This window comes from Pocillopora verrucosa, chromosome 5 (assembly GCF_036669915.1).
Source record: "Pocillopora verrucosa isolate sample1 chromosome 5, ASM3666991v2, whole genome shotgun sequence".
NCBI lineage: Eukaryota > Metazoa > Cnidaria > Anthozoa > Scleractinia > Pocilloporidae > Pocillopora > Pocillopora verrucosa.
Genome location: NC_089316.1, coordinates 20240289 through 20260628, shown reverse-complemented (window position 1 = coordinate 20260628; position 20340 = coordinate 20240289). Strand labels below are relative to the sequence as shown.

The 20340-nt window shown below is 35.8% G+C and overlaps 1 protein-coding gene and 1 pseudogene across 1 annotated transcript; one reads left to right on the top strand and one right to left on the bottom strand.

Annotated features, from left to right (window-relative positions):
- The first annotated feature begins 1477 nt into the window (after nt 1-1477).
- Nucleotides 1478-15510, top strand: LOC136281102 (uncharacterized). The gene is made up of 13 exons (XM_066167310.1): nt 1478-1565; nt 3112-3153; nt 4700-4741; nt 5397-5444; nt 6284-6346; nt 8102-8164; nt 10298-10557; nt 11394-11655; nt 11959-12024; nt 12677-12739; nt 13127-13192; nt 15191-15319; nt 15416-15510. Exons 1-13 carry the CDS (start codon nt 1478-1480, stop codon nt 15508-15510), a joined length of 1287 nt encoding a protein of 428 aa, XP_066023407.1.
- A 190-nt stretch (nt 15511-15700) lies between these two features.
- Nucleotides 15701-16774, bottom strand: LOC136280957 (zinc finger protein 862-like; annotated as a pseudogene).
- Nucleotides 16775-20340: the final 3566 nt, after the last annotated feature.

The following is a 20340-nucleotide window of genomic DNA, read 5'->3' as shown; positions in this document are numbered from 1 at the left end:
TTCGCATCGCTAGTGATGATTTGTTTGATTGCGGAGCGCATCATATTACAACGATGAAAGATCAAATTATAGTAAACTCAAAAAGTGGGGAGAAACACTCGACTACGTCTCGCGATTCTCCCAACACTTCTTTCGTGCTCTGGCCGCTTCCTGTGTGCTTCACAACAGAACAGAACACAGTCAAGGTTTCTCTATTTGTTAATTAGTTAAACACCCGACTGGACTAAATATTCGTTTCTTCGTTGATTACTTACTGATACGCTGTCAGTTCCAGCCAGCTCCAGTTGCTTCCGATAGCTTAACTTTGGTTCCCGTCTCTTCTTAAACCTAATCAACATTCACAATGAAGTGATCGATGAAGTAACGATTAATCTTGTTGGCCAAAAAGCAAAAATTTAATCCAATGGGAATTCTCGATAGAACTACTGGCGCCTTTGTATTTCTGTCCAGTTGAAAAATGTCATGCCCAGAACTCCAAAGTTTCTTAGTAATTTCCAGCACAAGTGCAACTCTTTATTGCTGGGATTCTCAACTAAGGAAGTTCGGATCAAAAGGAATCCGTAGTAATTTTGAATAAAATAACCAGTGGTGCGATGAAAAGCATTCTAAGGGTAACTAGAAAGAAGAGGCAACAACGGAATCCCGAAGATGGTGAGTTTTTTACAAAAATTATTTTAAAAAAGAATTCGTTCATGAAATTTATATGCCTTAACATGATTGTCATTACTATTACTGAAGTTTATTCTTGCACAAATGGAAGTACATCTTGAACTGTTGAATGTCAAAGAATGCAAACTTGTCTATTATACTGTAGAATGTTGCTGCTTATAGAAAAATCACAAATCGATTTATTTTTATGTTTTTGTTTTTAATGGATAATCAGACTGAAAGCCTCAAGATTATGATTTAAGAAAATATTATTCAGCGAACGCTTTCCCATAGTTATTGTATGTAAATTCGATTCTACATTTTTGCATTAATGAATAATCTTAAGTGTAAGTGAGACCAGTTTCACGCAATTAGTCTGATTAATTGCAAAAATGGCTGTGAATGTCCAGTGAGTGCTCTGGTTACCTAGTTTACCTTGAATGTTCCTGCACAACTTTATAATAGAGAATATCAGAGGATGCTCAGCAGCAATAATTGTTATTAATACAGTGTATCATTTCCTAAGGGGTTGATCAGGAGAATTTGTTTAACAATCTAGAGCATCAATTGATGGTGATAATTTCATTCGTTTCTGTGTCCTTCATGTGTGATTTTGGGGATGATACTGTAAGGAGAAATTAGATGCTAGTCACTCTCAGGGGTTAAAGGGTTATGTGTCCTATCTGTTGTTTTGAATCTCATCCCATTAAGCACCATCCTTCTAGTAATTCCCCCCTCTCAACTCCCCATGGGCACTTATTGGAAGAAATATTAGGTATCCTAAAATTTAAAATTAATTTAAAGTGGCTTTGCATTGCTATTAATGAATATGCTTAATTCAATTTTTGGTGCTGATGGATACACCTCAGAAAAAGGACGAAAAACAAAGGGAGGCAAGGAAAAAGGTCGAGCAGCAGGTATGTATATGAATTGCCTTTTTTAAATTTTGTTAGTTACATAATTTTAACAAAGCAGTCTGAACCCAGGAATAATTTTGATTGCTCATACTGTCATCCTACAAATAAAAAATCCAGCTTTTTCTTTATTTTGTGTACAGTCTATAGCTGCTCACCTTTATAGCTTTCTGCACAATTACGTTATATGAAAATTAGAAGCTGTAGTAGTTTGGGTCTTAAAATATACAGAGTACTCTAACATGACCATTTTCACTCAATGCTAACAATAAAGAAGCCCTAGATGAAACACGAGTTCATAATTTCTTTAGATTGTTTAATTTTCGTCATATTAACTAAACAGCAAGTATACCACAGAAAAGTTCTTAAAAGAATAGAAAATATCTGGTATATCAGCTTTTTATTGCTGCAGCAATAGGATTACCAGCATCTTCCAGTCTAACACTATGATCAACTCCTGGATTTCCTTGTATAATTGTTCAAATTTATTAAACAAATATTGTACCAATCCAACACTTTTTTTAGCAGTGAAATGATCCAAGGAATTTTAAATCTTACAAAACAGTGAAAACAGTTTAAAAAAAGAAAAATGGCTGCACAGGGCTATTATATGTTAAAGAGGTGTGTGCATTGCAATTTATGAATATGCTTATGTCAGTTTTCAGTGCAGATCAAGACACCTTAAAAAAACAAAGGAAAAACAAAGGTAGACAAGAATTATTTTAAAAAAATTGTTCATGAAATTCACATGCCTTAACATGACTGTCATTACTATTACTGAAGTTTATTCTTGCACAAATGGAAGTACATCTTGAACTGTTGAATGTCAAAGAATGCAAACTTGTCTATTGTGTTGTAGAATGTTTCTACTTATAAAAGAATCACAAATTGATTTATTTTTATGTTTTTGTTTTTAATGGATAATCAGACTGAAAGCCTCAAGATTATGATTTAAGAAAATATTATTCAGCGAATGCTTTCCCATAGTTACTGTATGTAAATTTGATTCTACATTTTTGCATTAATGAATAATCTTAAGTGTAAGTGAAACCAGTTTCGCGCAATTAGTCTGATTATTTGCAAAAATGGCTGTGAATGTTCAGTGAGTGCTCTGGTTACCTAGTTTACCTTGGATGTTCCTGCACAGCTTTATAATAGAGAATATCAGAGGATGCTCAGCAGCAATAATTGTTATTAATACAGTCTATCATTTCCTAAGGGGTTGACAAGGAGAATTTGTTTAACAATCTAGAGCATCAATTGATGGTGATAATTTCATTCGTTTCTGTGTCCTTCATGTGTGATTTTGGGGGTGATATTGTAAGGAGAAATTAGATGCTAGTCACTCTCAGGGGTTAAAGGGTTATGTGTCCTATCTGTTGTTTTGAATCTCATCCCATTAAGCACCATCCTTCCAGTAATTCCCCCCTCTCAACTCCCCATGGGCACTTATTGGAAGAAATATTAGGTATCCTAAAATTTAAAATTAATTTAAAGTGGCTTTGCATTGCTATTAATGAATATGCTTAATTCAATTTTTTTCTGACAGAAGGAAAAACAAAGGGAGGCAAGGAAAAAGGTCAAGCAGCAGGTATGTATATTAATTACCTTTTTTAAATTTTATTAGTTACATAATTTTAACAAAGCAGTCTGAACCCAGGAATAATTTTGATTGCTCATACTGTCATCCTACAAATAAAAAATCCAGCTTTTTCTTTATTTTGTGTACAGTCTATAGCTGCTCACCTTTATAGCTTTCTGCACAATTACGTTATATGAAAATTAGAAGCTGTAGTAGTTTGGGTCTTAAAATATACAGAGTACTCTAACATGACCATTTTCACTCAATGCTATCAATAAAGAAGCCCTAGATGAAACATGAGTTCATAATTTCTTTAGATTGTTTAATTTTCGTCATATTAACTAAACAGCAAGTATACCACAGAAAAGTTCTTAAAAGAATAGAAAATATCTGGTATATCAGCTTTTTATTGCTGCAGCAATAGGATTACCAGCATCTTCCAGTCTAACACTATGATCAACTCCTGGATTTCCTTGTATAATTGTTCAAATTTATTAAACAAATATTGTACCAATCCAACACTTTTTTTAGCAGTGAAATGATCCAAGGAATTTTAAATCTTACAAAACAGTGAAAACAGTTTAAAAAAAGAAAAATGGCTGCACAGGGCTATTATATGTTAAAGAGGTGTGTGCATTGCAATTTATGAATATGCTTATGTCAGTTTTCAGTGCAGATCAAGACACCTTAAAAAAACAAAGGAAAAACAAAGGTAGACAAGAATTATTTTAAAAAAATTGTTCATGAAATTCACATGCCTTAACATGACTGTCATTACTATTACTGAAGTTTATTCTTGCACAAATGGAAGTACATCTTGAACTGTTGAATGTCAAAGAATGCAAACTTGTCTATTGTGTTGTAGAATGTTTCTACTTATAAAAGAATCACAAATTGATTTATTTTTATGTTTTTGTTTTTAATGGATAATCAGACTGAAAGCCTCAAGATTATGATTTAAGAAAATATTATTCAGCGAATGCTTTCCCATAGTTACTGTATGTAAATTTGATTCTACATTTTTGCATTAATGAATAATCTTAAGTGTAAGTGAAACCAGTTTCGCGCAATTAGTCTGATTATTTGCAAAAATGGCTGTGAATGTTCAGTGAGTGCTCTGGTTACCTAGTTTACCTTGGATGTTCCTGCACAGCTTTATAATAGAGAATATCAGAGGATGCTCAGCAGCAATAATTGTTATTAATACAGTCTATCATTTCCTAAGGGGTTGACAAGGAGAATTTGTTTAACAATCTAGAGCATCAATTGATGGTGATAATTTCATTCGTTTCTGTGTCCTTCATGTGTGATTTTGGGGGTGATATTGTAAGGAGAAATTAGATGCTAGTCACTCTCAGGGGTTAAAGGGTTATGTGTCCTATCTGTTGTTTTGAATCTCATCCCATTAAGCACCATCCTTCCAGTAATTCCCCCCTCTCAACTCCCCATGGGCACTTATTGGAAGAAATATTAGGTATCCTAAAATTTAAAATTAATTTAAAGTGGCTTTGCATTGCTATTAATGAATATGCTTAATTCAATTTTTTTCTGACAGAAGGAAAAACAAAGGGAGGCAAGGAAAAAGGTCAAGCAGCAGGTATGTATATTAATTACCTTTTTTAAATTTTATTAGTTACATAATTTTAACAAAGCAGTCTGAACCCAGGAATAATTTTGATTGCTCATACTGTCATCCTACAAATAAAAAATCCAGCTTTTTCTTTATTTTGTGTACAGTCTATAGCTGCTCACCTTTATAGCTTTCTGCACAATTACGTTATATGAAAATTAGAAGCTGTAGTAGTTTGGGTCTTAAAATATACAGAGTACTCTAACATGACCATTTTCACTCAATGCTATCAATAAAGAAGCCCTAGATGAAACATGAGTTCATAATTTCTTTAGATTGTTTAATTTTCGTCATATTAACTAAACAGCAAGTATACCACAGAAAAGTTCTTAAAAGAATAGAAAATATCTGGTATATCAGCTTTTTATTGCTGCAGCAATAGGATTACCAGCATCTTCCAGTCTAACACTATGATCAACTCCTGGATTTCCTTGTATAATTGTTCAAATTTATTAAACAAATATTGTACCAATCCAACACTTTTTTTAGCAGTGAAATGATCCATGGAATTTTAAATCTTACAAAACAGTGAAAACAGTTTAAAAAAAGAAAAATGGCTGCACAGGGCTATTATATGTTAAAGAGGTGTGTGCATTGCAATTTATGAATATGCTTATGTCAGTTTTCAGTGCAGATCAAGACACCTTAAAAAAACAAAGGAAAAACAAAGGTAGACAAGAATTATTTTAAAAAAATTGTTCATGAAATTCACATGCCTTAACATGACTGTCATTACTATTACTGAAGTTTATTCTTGCACAAATGGAAGTACATCTTGAACTGTTGAATGTCAAAGAATGCAAACTTGTCTATTGTGTTGTAGAATGTTTCTACTTATAAAAGAATCACAAATTGATTTATTTTTATGTTTTTGTTTTTAATGGATAATCAGACTGAAAGCCTCAAGATTATGATTTAAGAAAATATTATTCAGCGAATGCTTTCCCATAGTTACTGTATGTAAATTTGATTCTACATTTTTGCATTAATGAATAATCTTAAGTGTAAGTGAAACCAGTTTCACGCAATTAGTCTGATTATTTGCAAAAATGGCTGTGAATGTTCAGTGAGTGCTCTGGTTACCTAGTTTACCTTGGATGTTCCTGCACAACTTTATAATAGAGAATATCAGAGGATGCTCAGCAGCAATAATTGTTATTAATACAGTCTATCATTTCCTAAGGGGTTGACAAGGAGAATTTGTTTAACAATCTAGAGCATCAATTGATGGTGATAATTTCATTCGTTTCTGTGTCCTTCATGTGTGATTTTGGGGGTGACACTGTAAGGAGAAATTAGATGCTAGTCACTCTCAGGGGTTAAAGAGTAATGTGTCTTATCCGTTGTTTTGAATCTCATCCCATTAAGCACCATCCTTCCAGTAATTCCCCCCTCTCAACCCCCCATGGGCACTTATTGGAAGAAATAAGGTATCCTAAAATTTAAAATTAATTTAAAGTGGCTTTGCATTGCTATTAATGAATATGCTCAATTCAATTTTTGGTGCAGATGGATACACCTCAGAAAAAGGACGAAAAACAAAGGGAGGCAAGAAAAAGGGTCGAGCAACAGGTATGTATATGAATTGCCTTTTTAAAATTTTGTTAGTTACATAATTCTAATGAATCATTCTGAACACAGGAATAATTTTGATTGCTTATACTGTCATCCTACAGATAAAATAAACCAGCTTTTTCTCTGTTTTGTGCACAGTGTACAGTCTTCAGCTGCTCGACTTTATAGCTTTCTGTGCAATTAAGTTACATGTATCCATGAATAAGCCGCACCCTTGATTTTTGGCTTCAATTTTATGAAAAAAAGTGCGGCTTATACATGGACGTTTAAGGTATATGAAATTAGAAGCTGTAGTAGTTTGGGTCTTAAAATATACGGGGTACTCTAAGATGACCCTTTTCCCTCAAATGCTAACAATTAAGAAATCCTAGCTGAAACGTGAGTTCATAATTTCCTTAGTCTTTTAATACTTTTTTCATATTAAACAGAAAAGTTTGCAAAGTGCTGCTCACTAGTTAAAAAAAAATTTTTTTTAAATCGTTCATGAAATTCACATGCCTTAACATGACTGTCATTACTGTTACCAAAGTTTATTCTTGCACAAATGGCACTACATCTTGAACTGTTGAATGTCAAAGAATGAAAACTTGTCTTTTATACTGTGGATTGTTGTTACTTATGAAAAGAATCACAAATTGATTTATTTTTGTCTTCATTTCTTATGGATAATCAGACTGAAAGCTCAAGATTATGATTTAAGAAAATGTCATTCAGCAAATGCTTTCCTATAGTTACTATATGTAAATTTGATTCTACATTTTTGCATTAATGAATAATCTTAGGTGGGAGTGAAACCAGTTTTGCGCTATTAAATATTGCATAGTTTTTAAAATTATCGTAATTACTTTTAAAGCAATACATGGTCTTGCCCCAGCCTACATAAGTGAGCTGATTTAATTCTGTTAGAGACACCGGAAGATATGATTTCCATTCCAATGACGGCTTACTCCTTGCTCCTTGCAGGGGTAAAACACTCACCACGCTCGGCGATTGATCTTTCCATGCTGCCGCCCCTAAATTGTGGAACGATCTTCCAGGCTCTATCAGAAACACCCAATCTTTAAACAAGTTTAAGAAGGCCATTAAGACTTTTTTATTTGCCAAAGCTTTTTAATTCTTTGTATCTAATTTCATATTTTTACATTTTCTTTTTTTATTTATTTATTATAATTATTTTATTTAATTTTTTTAATTTTAGATTTTAGTAGCTATGTAGGGGTTGAATTTTTAACATTTAATTGTAATGCGTAATTGAAAATTCCTATATTGATAATTGGAAATGACTGTGAAATTCATAGAAATGGCTGTGAATGGTCAGTGAGTGCTCTGGTTACCTAGTTTACCTTGGATCTACCTGCACAACTTTATAACAGAGAAAATAAGAGGATGTTTGGCAGCAATAATTGTTATTAATATCATTTCTTAAGGGGTTGACAAGGGGAATTTGTTTAATAATCTAGAGCTTCAATTGATGGTGATAAATTCAATTGTTCTTGTGTCCTTTATGTGTGATTTTGGAGGTGATACTGTAAGGAGAAATTAGATGCTAGTCATTCTCAGGGGTTAAAGGGTTATGTGTCTTACCCATTGTTTTGAATTTTGTCCGATTAAGCAACATCCTTCTAGTAATTCCCCCCTCCCAACCTCCATGGGCACTTATTGGAGGAAATACAGTATCCTAAAATTTAGAATTAATTTAAAGTGGTTTTGTGTTGCAATTTATGAATGTGCTTAATTCAATTTTGGGTGCAGATCAAGACACCTCAAAAAACAAAGGAAAAACAAGGGGAGGCACAGAAAAAGTTCAAGCAACAAGTATGCATATTAATTGCCTTTTTTGAATTTTATTAGTTAAATAATTCTAATAAAGCAGTCTGAACCTAGGAATAATTTTGATTGTTCATACTGTCATCTAACAGATAAAAAATCCATCTTTTTCTTTATTTTGTCTACAGTCTATAGCTACTCAACTATAGCTTTCTGCACAATTATATTATATGAAAATTAGAAGCTGTAGTAGTTTGGGTCTTAAAATATGTAGAGTACTCTAAGATGACCATTTCCACTCAATGCTAACAATATAAGAAACCTTAGCTGAAACGTGAGTACATAATTTCCTTAGTTTGTTTAATTTTCTTGATATTAACTAAACAGCAAGTATACCACAGCAAAGTTCTCAAAAGAATTAAAAATATTTTGTAAATCAGCTTTTCATTGCTGCAGCAATAGGATTATCAGCATCTTCCAGTCTAACACTGTGATCAATTACTCTATCTCCTTATGTAAGTTTTTGCTCTAAGAGGTGCCTTCCCCAGAGGGCATTATTTTAAACAAGCTGCTCCCTAGAAGTGTCACCCTTTGCTCCTCCCCCACTTTCTTAAATAAAAGGAAAACCTGATTCTATTACCACTTTATTGATAACTTGTTGAGCTTCAACTACAACTAGATCAGTGCAGTTTATAGTTTCCTCACTAAACACACCCCTTGATTAAGCAACTTCCTTTCACTCAGTGGCCCTCCTAACCAAAACTTGAAATAATTTGGGCCTGGGTGCTTATTTAAGGAAATGCAACATCTAAATCTATTAAATTTGGTGAAGCAAAGTCCTTTGTGTAATTGCTTATTGGGACAAATCTATTTAATGCACTGGTATGTAGAACTTCTGTAACTATTGCATACTGATATTAGTTTATAAAGGGTTAATTATAACTGTCAATAAACTCTAAGACAAAGAATAGGGCTGGTCGGTGAATACTGAAATTTAGCGATTCAGATGTCATAGAACATGACTGAACTATGAAAGTTTACCTTAATGCCAATGCTTTGAAGAAATTATTTCCTTTAACATAACTTTGATGTCCTGTCTGTAACCCTTTGAGCAATTGAAAACAAAGCAAGTCAAGGCTTCGCTTTGGCTATGTTGCTAATGAACATTTGGGACTATTTTTGATTACTTATTGTGATGGCAAACAGAACAACTTGACTGAATGACAAAGTGATGGCTCACGGGCATTTTCAATCACCACCAAAACTTGACAGAAATGACACAATTAATATCCACCAAGCTTCAACCACATGTTTAGACAACAATACAGCAAATTTCTATCAGTCTTGGTGAAAAGTCTCTAACATAAGATTAAGGCGAGTGTAACAAACTAGTCTCGATTTGTCAATTACGCAATTCAACTAAATGAGAAACTGAAGTTGTGTTCTAACAAGGCCCAAATTGAAAACAGTTCTATTACTGAAACGTTAACTCAGTCTTAATTCCCCCTCAAAGTTACTACTTCTGTCTCAACTCTCCCCTCTCTACACCCTTCTTGCATAATTTTGCCTTTCTTAATTTCTTTTTACATTGTTTGATTTTAGGTGACACTTTTGTGAGCTAGTCCAATATATCAAACAAGGGCACTAAACCCACCCCTCCGATCAAATAATCACCCTCTCTTTCTCTCTCACTGCCCAAATTAAATGGAAAACCTGATTCTATTTCCACTTTATTTACAACTCTATCAAGCTTCAACTACAGCCAAATCAGTAGAGTTTAAAGTTTCTTACTAAACATCCTCTGGATTAAGCGACTTCCTTCCGATAAGTGCCCTTCCTTTTAGCCACGGCTTGAAATAATTCGTGCCCGGGTGGTTGTTGGAGGAAATGAGTCTAAAGTTATTAATTGTGGTGAAGCCAAGACCTTCGTGTACCGGGTAATTGCTGATTGAGATGAAGCTTTGTCATACATGTAGTATTTCTGTAACAATTTCTTGTCTTTCTGTTTACTTTTAACTGAAAAAGGATATATTCCAAAATACCTGTAGAACTTTATTAACCTAAGCACTATTTGAGAAGAAATGAGTTAGTTCTCAAACATAGTGCAATGGTAATCAAAGAAGAGCTTTTTACATGTATTCACGTTTGCTTCCATGTCATCGTTCAGCCTTTTGCTTCTAGGGCTGCTCGAGCAAACCCTCCAGAATCTTCAGCGGATGCAACTCTGCGTAAGCACGGCCAACAACAACAACACTACCTTGACAGCGGAGTTGACAATGATTCTATCAGATAAGGGCTACAGAATTTCTGACAATCAAGGGTCAGGCAACTGCATGTTCCATGCCTTGTCAGAACAACTAGAAACCATTAAACGAATTAAAATCCAACATGGCAAGATAAGAAAGTCTTTAGTTCAGTACCTCACGGAAAACCCAAAACTGGTGAGTTACTGTTATGCTCATAAGCAAAATGAACTAGAGGTTGATAAGTAGTTTTGGTTACTGTGTTTATTTCTCTCTCCATTACACGAAGTGCTACTCGTCCTTGCTATCTTCAAACATTTTTTCAGGTTGGCTTGACAATTTTTCGACAATTTTTCCAGTCGTGGAGAGAGGCACTTTGACAGTGAGGTGCCTTCTCCTAGAGCTCGTTAATACCAGAACCCTATGTAGGATTGTGTTGAAAGTTCTAAGTCCATGTAGTCTCTGCCCACATTCTCATACAATTCAAATGGACTCTTAGGTAGGGTGTTGTACTTATTTATGTAAGTCACACGCTTACTAAAATATTCCTTTCAGAATCAATTCAGAATCAGTGAGCTACTGTCAGCTCAGCTCAGCTTTAAATAGGGCGACCATGTTTATTGAAAACCTTCCTACCAGTCTAAATGATATTCTTCTTACACTGAATGTTTTGGTTTTCTCTATTGAAGGACAAAGTTGACACTTTACTGGCATGGTCACATTTGTTTAAATTCTCATTTTTTAGAAGGGTGAGGTACCTGTGAACGGCTAAATATGTAATCGCAATAGGTTTACGGCAAGTCTGTCTGTCATCGAATGGGTTCATGATCATGTTGAGATGCAACTGCTGCTGCCCATTTACATTCCTGTAGTGCGACACTTACGTGATGTCTGTCTTAGCTTTTGCCGTTTGCTCACCGCGTTCAAAAGTTATCACTGACCTTTCCACTGTAAAGAAGTTAACTTTTTTGTGGAGTTTTCCTTGAATTGTGCTCAGCGCTTTTCAAAAGCTATTTGGAATTCTCTTCTTACAGCCGGATGGAACAGATCTGTGTCACTTTGTCGATGGCCACGAAACATGGGCTGATTACCTGACATACATGAAACAAGATGGCGCCTGGGGTGATCACGTCATTCTCTGTGCAGCAGCCAATTTCTTTGAAACGTGCATTCATGTGGTCACCAGTCTACACAATGATGTAGTCATCAGGCCACATTGTCCTGTTGATGAAAGCAAGCCACTAATACTGGGACATATTAATGAGGTACACTATGTCAGTCTTCAACCCATACAAGGTAAGCAGGGAAAAGCACACGTCATGCGCTTTTCATTTTGAAAATGATAAAGATCAATTAACATCCTCAGCGAAATTCAAAACGGATTAATAAAAGCAGGAAATAATTGAAAAGAAGCGGCTTTGTGTGGTAAATTATAGGGTTAAAGGGTTGTGTGTCTTATCTTTTGTTTTGAATTTTGTTCCATTAAGCGCCATCCTTCTAGTAATTCCCCCCTCCGAACCAACATGGACACTTATTGGAGGAAATACCATAAATTTAAAATTAATTTAAATTGGCTTTATTCATGTTCCTAATTTTCAGAGGAGGCTCCATGCAGTTCAAAGGGTAAAGAACAACCACAAATGAATGAGGTTTTGACAGGACCTGGTAAGTTTTGTGTAATGATTTTGTATTTTGTCCTGTGTATAAGATCCACATACTTGTGATAAAATAGCAGAACAAACAACAGAAAGAAAGATAGGTGGGCAATGGGCAGCTACATTTATTAAACTCATTTTGTAGAGTGCCACAAAAAATGCAAATTATTTCCTGTTATTGTGCCTTTTGTAGACCCAAGTATATGAGGATATTTGCATATCCTCTTTACCGATATGAGGGTATGATTTAATTATTTTGAGCACAGATGGAGCCAGTTTTTTTGTTCAGTTTGTGAACGGTTAACAGCTGCCTGGGTTTCAGGAGAATTTTATGATATGAAAATCAGAAGCTGTTTACAACTAATTAAGAACTATTCTGAGGTTAAATATATGAATTATTATTCAGTGTGCTTGATTTGAATAGTTCCTTGTGGTGACATTTTCTTGGAAACCCAATGTCAGCTTGTTGTTCAATTTTATTAGACAAATATTGTACCAATCCAACACTTTTCTCCAACAGTGAAATGATCCAAGGAATTTTAAAATTTACAAAGCAGTGAAAACAGTTTAGAAAAAGGAAAATGGCTGCACAGGGCTATTATATGTTATAGAAGTGTATGCATTGCAATTTATGGATGTGCTTAATTCAATTTTCGGTGCAGATCAAGATACCTCAAAAAATGAAGAAAAAACAAAGGGAGACAAGAAAAAAGATCAAGCAGCAGGTATGTATATTAATTGTCTTTTTTAAATTTTATTAGTTTCATGATTAATTAATCAGTCTGTACCCAGGGATAATTTTGATTGCACATACTGTCATTCATTTTTCTTTATTTTGTGTACAGTCTACAGCCACTTAACTATATTGCTTTCTGCACAATTAAGTTATAAGAAATTGGATTCTGTTTAAAATTGATTAAGATATTCTAGTTTGGGTCTTAAGTTATACCGAGTACTCTAAGATCACAATTTCCACTCAATGCTAACAATAAAAAACCCCTAGACTGAGAATAGAAAAGCGGCATTTTCATTTTCACTGACCTCCTAAAATCATCCCTGATAGTACTTAAAGAGGGTCATGATTGTAACTTCAGTGTTTTCATTTTATGCAGCTCCAGACATTTCAAATAAAACAAGAAAACGAACACAGGGAGACAAGGAAATAGTGCAAGCAGCAGGTATGTAATATTTGTCTACTTTCAGGATCCTTTAGGTAAACAAAAAACTCCTGTAAAGAATTGTTTTTAATAACAGCTGCGAGCAGATACTGGGGCAGAAACGTCAGCTAATAATTTCCTTTAGGTCTTTTAAATTTCTTTCTACTAAACAACAAGTACGCCACAGAAAAGTTATTAAAAGAATAATAAAAATCTGGTAAATCAGCTCTTCATTGCTGCAACAATAGGATTATCAGCATCTTCCAGTCTAATGCTATGACCTAAAACTGTATTTCCTCGTATAAGTGCCTACACTCTAAGAAGTGCTCTCCCCCAAGGCCATTATTTCAAACAAGCTCCCCCCCTAGAATTATCACTCTCCGCTTCTCCCCCACTCCCCTAAATAAGAGGAAAACCTGATTCTGTTACCACTTTGTTGATAACTTTTTAAGCTTCAACAACAGCTAAATCAGTACAGTACTGGTATCCAGTCAAGTCGCCGACGGTTCAACTCGCCAACGCCAACTTGCCGACGTATAAATCGAGTAGAAACGTCGGCGAGTTGGTATTCAATCCAGTACAACTCGTTCGCGTCTAAAGCTTTTTTGGTCATCGGCGATGTTTATCTTGCTTCATTCGCCTTGACATCCTTATAAACTTTGGTAGAAATGAAAAGAATTGTTTTTTTACTGAAGATCTTGTCCAGAAAGCCAAGTTTTCTTTTAAAAAAATCTGACCGATTGACATGATGAGTCTTTACAGTGTTGTTGTCACACAATATCACAGTTGCGTCTGAAGCTTTCTAAGTCATTGGCGTTGTTTCCCTTACTTTACTCGCCATGAAGTCTTTGTAAACTTTGTTGGAAGAAGAAAAAAAGTTGTTTTTTTACTAAAGATCTTTTACTTTTCTATATGTTTAACTTCTAATTAGTTTTACTAAATTGAAGACCAACTCGCCAACGTTTCTACTCGATTTTATACGTCGGCGAGTCGAACCATCGGCGACTTTATAGCCTATAGTCTCTTACTGAACACCTTCCTCGATTAAGCAACTTCCTTCCACTAAGTGCCCCTCCTTTTAACCAAAACTTTAAATAATTCGCACCTGGGCACTTATTCAAGAAAATGCAGTATCCAAAACTATTAAATTTTGTGAGGCAAAGACCTTTGTGTAATTGCTGATTGGGATGAAGCTATTTAATGTATGTAGAACTTCTATAAGAGTCCTGCTTTACTTTCGACTTATAAGGAATGTATGGAAATACCTGTAGAACTTTATTATCCCAACACTTATTAATCAAAGCACTATTTGGGTAAACTCCAGAAAGAGATTAAGTGTATAGATAAAGCCTTGCAGCTATGAAGAAGGAAATGAGTCACTTCTCAAACAAAAAAATTGATTTAATTGGTAATCAAAGAAGAGCTTAATTTACTTGCAGTATTCATGTTGGCTTATGGGTCATTTAGCGATTGGATCAAACAATATCAATATGTTTGTGCTTGCCTTACTCTTTCCTCCACAACACTTCTCACTCCTCTGAATTTTTTGATGAGGTTGAAAGGAGGCCAAATATTCTCTCACCTCTGAACGCAGAACGCACTTGCTTTTAAACAAGTTAGAATTTTCAGCAAGAGACTAGTTTTTTACAATAGGTGAATATAGAGTGATTTGCTCCCTCGGCGGTCCGCTGGCTCTCCTGTTGTTGTGTTTTTTGATCGTGGGCATCCACGCTTCTGGAATTTCTATTCCGCTATCCCTGTTGATGTTGATGGATCCACCTAACATTAAGCTGCGCCTCCTTATAAGTCTTAATCTGACAGGTGCACAGGTAATATCTTACAAAATGTTGGTTAAAGAGCATTGCCAAATACTTATCACAAGATTATCACAGATATTTTTTCGTCTCATAAGGGACTAAAGTCTTCCTGAGTGAATAAAATGGACAGGCAACAAAAATGGATGGTTTATCAATATCATGACAACACTGGGCATAATTACTCTCTTTTTTTTGTTTGCAGAAAGTGGTGGCCAGGTGGTAAAACGGACAAGCAACAGAGTTAAATGGTTTCTCAGTATCATCATCGTGACAACACTGATCATAAGTACTGTTGTGCTTCTGTTGGCAGAAAGTGGTGACCAGGAAGCAGGTAACTTAAAGGCACTAGGCGATTTTGTAAATATTTTCGTCTCTGTTACTGGTATCTCAGTGCTCGAACTTAACTTTTAGCTCTGGTCTTCCACAGGACCAGTAGGCTTAGAATTTACTGGTCCCGGGAGCAAAGTTACTGGTCATTCTTTACATTTTTCCTGTATGTATTTAATTTGTGTTTGCAAGTAAATAAAATGCCAAATTATGATCAAATAATAAAACGCAACCATATAATTAGTACATGTATCTTTTAAGTGATACATAGCTAAGCAACATAAGTGTATTACAGTAAATTCTTCCCGGTTACACGTAAGAGTTGCAAGATGCCTACAGTTGCAGCAGTTTTATCAACTCCATTGTTGTCTTAATTAAGCTTAGGTCATGGATCCTTTAAGCAAGGCCTTCGCGTTCTTTGAGAAGTTTGGTTCCAATGCAAAACTGCCCTTTCAGCTGTGAAGTCCTCGGGACTTGGACCATTGAGGCAGATGTTCATGAGCATGTCAACAGTTTCAACATCAAGTGAGTTTCGATACTCTGATTTGAGTCTCTCCAAACAAGAGAATCCTCTTTCACAGCAAGATGAGGACACTGCCATTACCAGACAAATCTCAACCACCATCAACATGTGAGAGAGATCAATTTCATCTGGATGCACCTGATTGAATACTTCTACCCAGAACTCAGCCTGACTTAAGTTTGTAATGTGTTTGTGGTCATAACAGTACAGTTTTAGAGATAGTGCTGAGCCACAGTAACCAATTCCTCTTCTCCATACAAACCTAGATCGTTTCTAGCCTTTGGCCAAGACTTATTATTACTGATAACACCACAAGCTTTTAGTACTGGGGAACTAAAGTCTTCAAATCTTGAGGCTAGAAATTGCTTAGCATCAATGATGATTGCTGCTTTACTTTGCTCAAACAAAATGTCATCTGTGTTGTTTCTCGTAAGACTGACCCCCTTGAAAATTGTTCCATCTCCAACTTCTTGAGGCAGCAAGATGTCTCCCAGGTCGTCTTTGCATGTTCTCTAAGGCTTGACTAGCTCGCTCAATCTCAGCTTTCACTTGCGAAATAGAGATAGTATCCTTCTGAAAAATAAGTGAGATCTTTGATATTTCCTCTAGAATGTCCCACATTAAATGAAGGTGAAGGTGGAATTTGTAAGCCTTGAGCTTCTTTGACAAGTTCCTTCCACGTCCTTGCATTTCTGCTGAAGAATCTCTAGCTTCTGCCGTGTGTTCAAAGTGAGAAACAATTGCTTGAAAGTTTTTTTGAAGCAGAACAGCTAAAGCACTCAGCAAATGGGGAACCCAACGAGTTCCACTGGCTTTGGTTGGCTTTCCCACTTTGATTTCCATTGCCTATGCCATTTCTCTTAGTTCTCTCAAAGCTTTTGGGGAGTACTTGTAGTGTTTCCAACAACCATTTAAAAGTTCCTTGATGCTCATCATGGTTTCATTTGATTTAAGGGTGTCACTGAATGCCAGTTCTAAATTATGTGCTACACAGTGAATTCCAATAACTTGAGGTGCATCTTGCTTTATCAGTGAAACTACACCACCAATCCTACCCATCATCACAGATGCACCATCAGTACCTGTGCATATCAATTTCTGCATCCACTGTGGGTGGATCTTATCCTTAACAGACTTGATTGCCTTTAGAATTCCTGGTGCCTTTGCACTTTCAACCTCTGCCAGCTGAACATAGCACGTTTTTGGAGCCCCAACTGATACAAATCTCACATACACTATTTCTTCTTCCAAACATGACACATCTGTTGCTCCATCTGCCATTATAGATATAAACTTAGCATTACTTAAAGAATCTATGAGATCTGCCCTGAAGGTATTTGAGATGTGTTTACAAAACTCTTTACAAGCGTGATCATTCATATATGTGTTTCCGAGGCTTAAGCCATTCTTTTTTTGCGACGAACACAGCCGTGGAAATGTAGAAAATGGAAGTTTTAAATAAGCTATATAATATGCTGTATTAAAAAGAAACTCCATTTTCTTTAATGTTTCTTCATCAAGTCTGCTCAATGCAGCACGCAAGGGTCTTTCCTCCCTTGGTCTCTCGCTTGCACGTTTAGCTGCTGAGCTCATAGCGTGTCCTTCACAGGCCTCGTGTGCCTTAAAACTGTCAGTTTGAAAGTTATTTGTTCCGATCCTCAGGGAATAATGCGTGTTTTTTCCATTTGGAAATTCCCTGCAAAACTCACAAAACATTTTGTTTTCTTTTTCATCAAAGTGGAGCCATTTGTACCTTTCTTTCCACGATTCTTGAAACTTCCGTGTTTTTTTGATCGGAGGCGCAGCAGGCATTGTAGGTGTTGTGTTACTTTCTTGATCTTGCTTTCCTCCGAAGAAAGAACTCAGTGAGCTTTGAACTTGTTTTCGTTTGGACATTTCAACAAGTCGTATTTTGAAAGAAAATATAGACACCATCAACATCGACACGAAAAGCCGCCATATTGAATCCCACAATGCATTTAATTTCAGAGTAGAACCCAGACTATTACCTGCCAGGAGAACGCCTAGCATTTTTTGCTCGACGTTTTTGAAGCGTTTGTTTTAGGGAATTGTTTTTTTGCTTTGAAACTATTCCACTATCCCTGTTGATGTTGTTGGGGTGAGGTTTTATGTGAATTGCCTCTTTGACCCTGCGCGTGTAGTAATAAGGGTCACGATCAATGAACAATAAGCTAGGAAGATGTTTTTTTTTCTCTGCTTTACTTTGATGGAAACTAGTGGTAGTTTTCCTTGTAATATTGCACATTGAGCGAAGGCTTTAGTTTCCATCTTGCTTTTGATCCACCTAACATTAGGCTGCGCCTCCTTATGAGTCAATCTGACAGGTGCACAGGTAATATCTTACAAAATGTTGGTTAAAGAGCATTGCCAAATACTTATCACAAGATTATCACAGATATTTCTTCATCTAATAAGGGACTAAAGTCTTAGTGAGTAAAATGGACAGGCAACAAAAATGGATGGTTTATCAATATCATGACAACACTGGGCATAATTACTCTCTTGTTTTTGTGTGCAGAAAGTGGTGGCCAGGTAGTAAAACGGACAAGCAACAGAAATGGATTGTTTATTTGTATCATCATGATGACAATACTAGGTATAACTAGTAGTAATCAAAGATTAGTGAAGTGCGTTCGATCTGTAGCTCCCGAAAAATGTATTGTATTGATTGAAAGAAGGATTCTGGGAAAGAGGATTTTGGGCTGCTTTCAGTCAGTGTCATAAAGCAGTTGCAAAGTTGAACACAACAATAAATTATAATAGTTCAAGATGTTGATACAATGGCATTGGCCAAAAGAAATAGTAGAAAATTGAACAAATGGATAATGTTTACAGTAGTTAACTATTTCGCAATTGAATAAGAAACTTGGATAACTGAATGTGTCAATGTATTACGTGGTTCATTAACAAAAATGTCGTTTTAACAAGATGAGTTGAGTATTACTTGGAAAAATTTTCTTTTTGAATGAGATAAGTTAGCATGTTGTACCGAAAATTGAACATAAACATAACATTTCATAGGTTGGCATGTTAACATGCGATTTAATGCGCTTTTCGATGTCCTTGGTTACATTTGCCTACTTGAGAAGAACTTCACTAACTTGATTAGTGAGAGTGTCATAGATCAATTTAAAAAACTTTTGTTTGACATCCAAGAAGCAAGGTAATTATGTCATCCTCTGTTGCTGATTCAAGTTGTATGGCAGGATAGCTTGCATAACATTATTTGCTGGTCTACCGTGTCAAATGCCTTGGTTAGATCGATGAACACGGCCCCGCAAAGCTTTCCTTGTTCCATGTTTAAGAGCACTTCATCAGCAAATGAGGTCAAAGCTGTTGTAGTTGAGAAACCCTTCCGGAAACCAAACTGCTTGTTGGACAATAAATTATTGGTAATCAAGTACTGATACAACTGCAAGTGTACCGCTCTCTCCAAAATCTTGCTTAGTGTAGGGAGGATTGAGATGGGGCGGTAGTTGGAAGCGTTAGTCCTGTCACCTGACTTAAACAATGCCGTGATTTTCGCGCATTTCCACAATTTGGGAAATTGACTAGTGCGAATTGAGATATTCAAAAGTTTAACCACAGATGGTGCAATTGTGTGAGCTGAGATTTTAAGAAGTCTTGCGCTAATTTTGTCAAGACCAATCGCTTTGTTTGCTTTCAATGACAAAAGCTGCTCAAGCACAAAAGATTGATCCAATTCAGTCAACTCGAACTAGAAAAGCGGGTGTTTTGAAATGGAATTTAAATTCAAGACGGAATTCTGTATTCTACTTGCTAGAGTTCGGCCAATGGAAGCAAAGAAGCTATTCATTGAAGAAGCAATGGATTGAGATGTTATATGCTGAACACTATCAGAGATAATACACTGAATACTCTCTAAAGATGAGTTCCGATTGCATGCTTCGTTCACTGCTTTCCACACCTTTTCTGAGTCACCCTTGGCTTCCTCGATCATGTCACAGTAATATTTAGACTTAGCAGTTCGTACTAAGCCATTAACTTTGTTCCTAAGCTTTGCATACATTGACCAATGACGCGCCGAGTTCGATTTTCGCGCCTGTCTATGCACTCAGTCACGTTCTTTCATAGTATCACTTATTTGACTGTTCATCCATGGAAGAGGTGTTTCCTTGACACGCCTTCTTTTTACCGGTGCGTGTTGATCAGCAACCTCCGAAAACATTTTATCCCACGTAAACAAGGCATCGTCGACGTTGTCCTCGTTTTCAACAATATGCCAGGGAATATTCCTAAGATCATCATTAAATAAAGTCGGATAAAAATTCCTATAGGAGCGATACTCGAGTATTCTCGGTTTCGTCTTTGTTGTAATACCAGCTTTAATTATGCAAAATACCAGAAAATGGTCGCTAAGCGGTACCGGAACAACACCAGATTTGACAATGCGGTGTTCATTATTAGCAAAAACCAAGTCGATCATTGTCCGCGAGGTGTCAGTTATGCGCGTCGGTTCT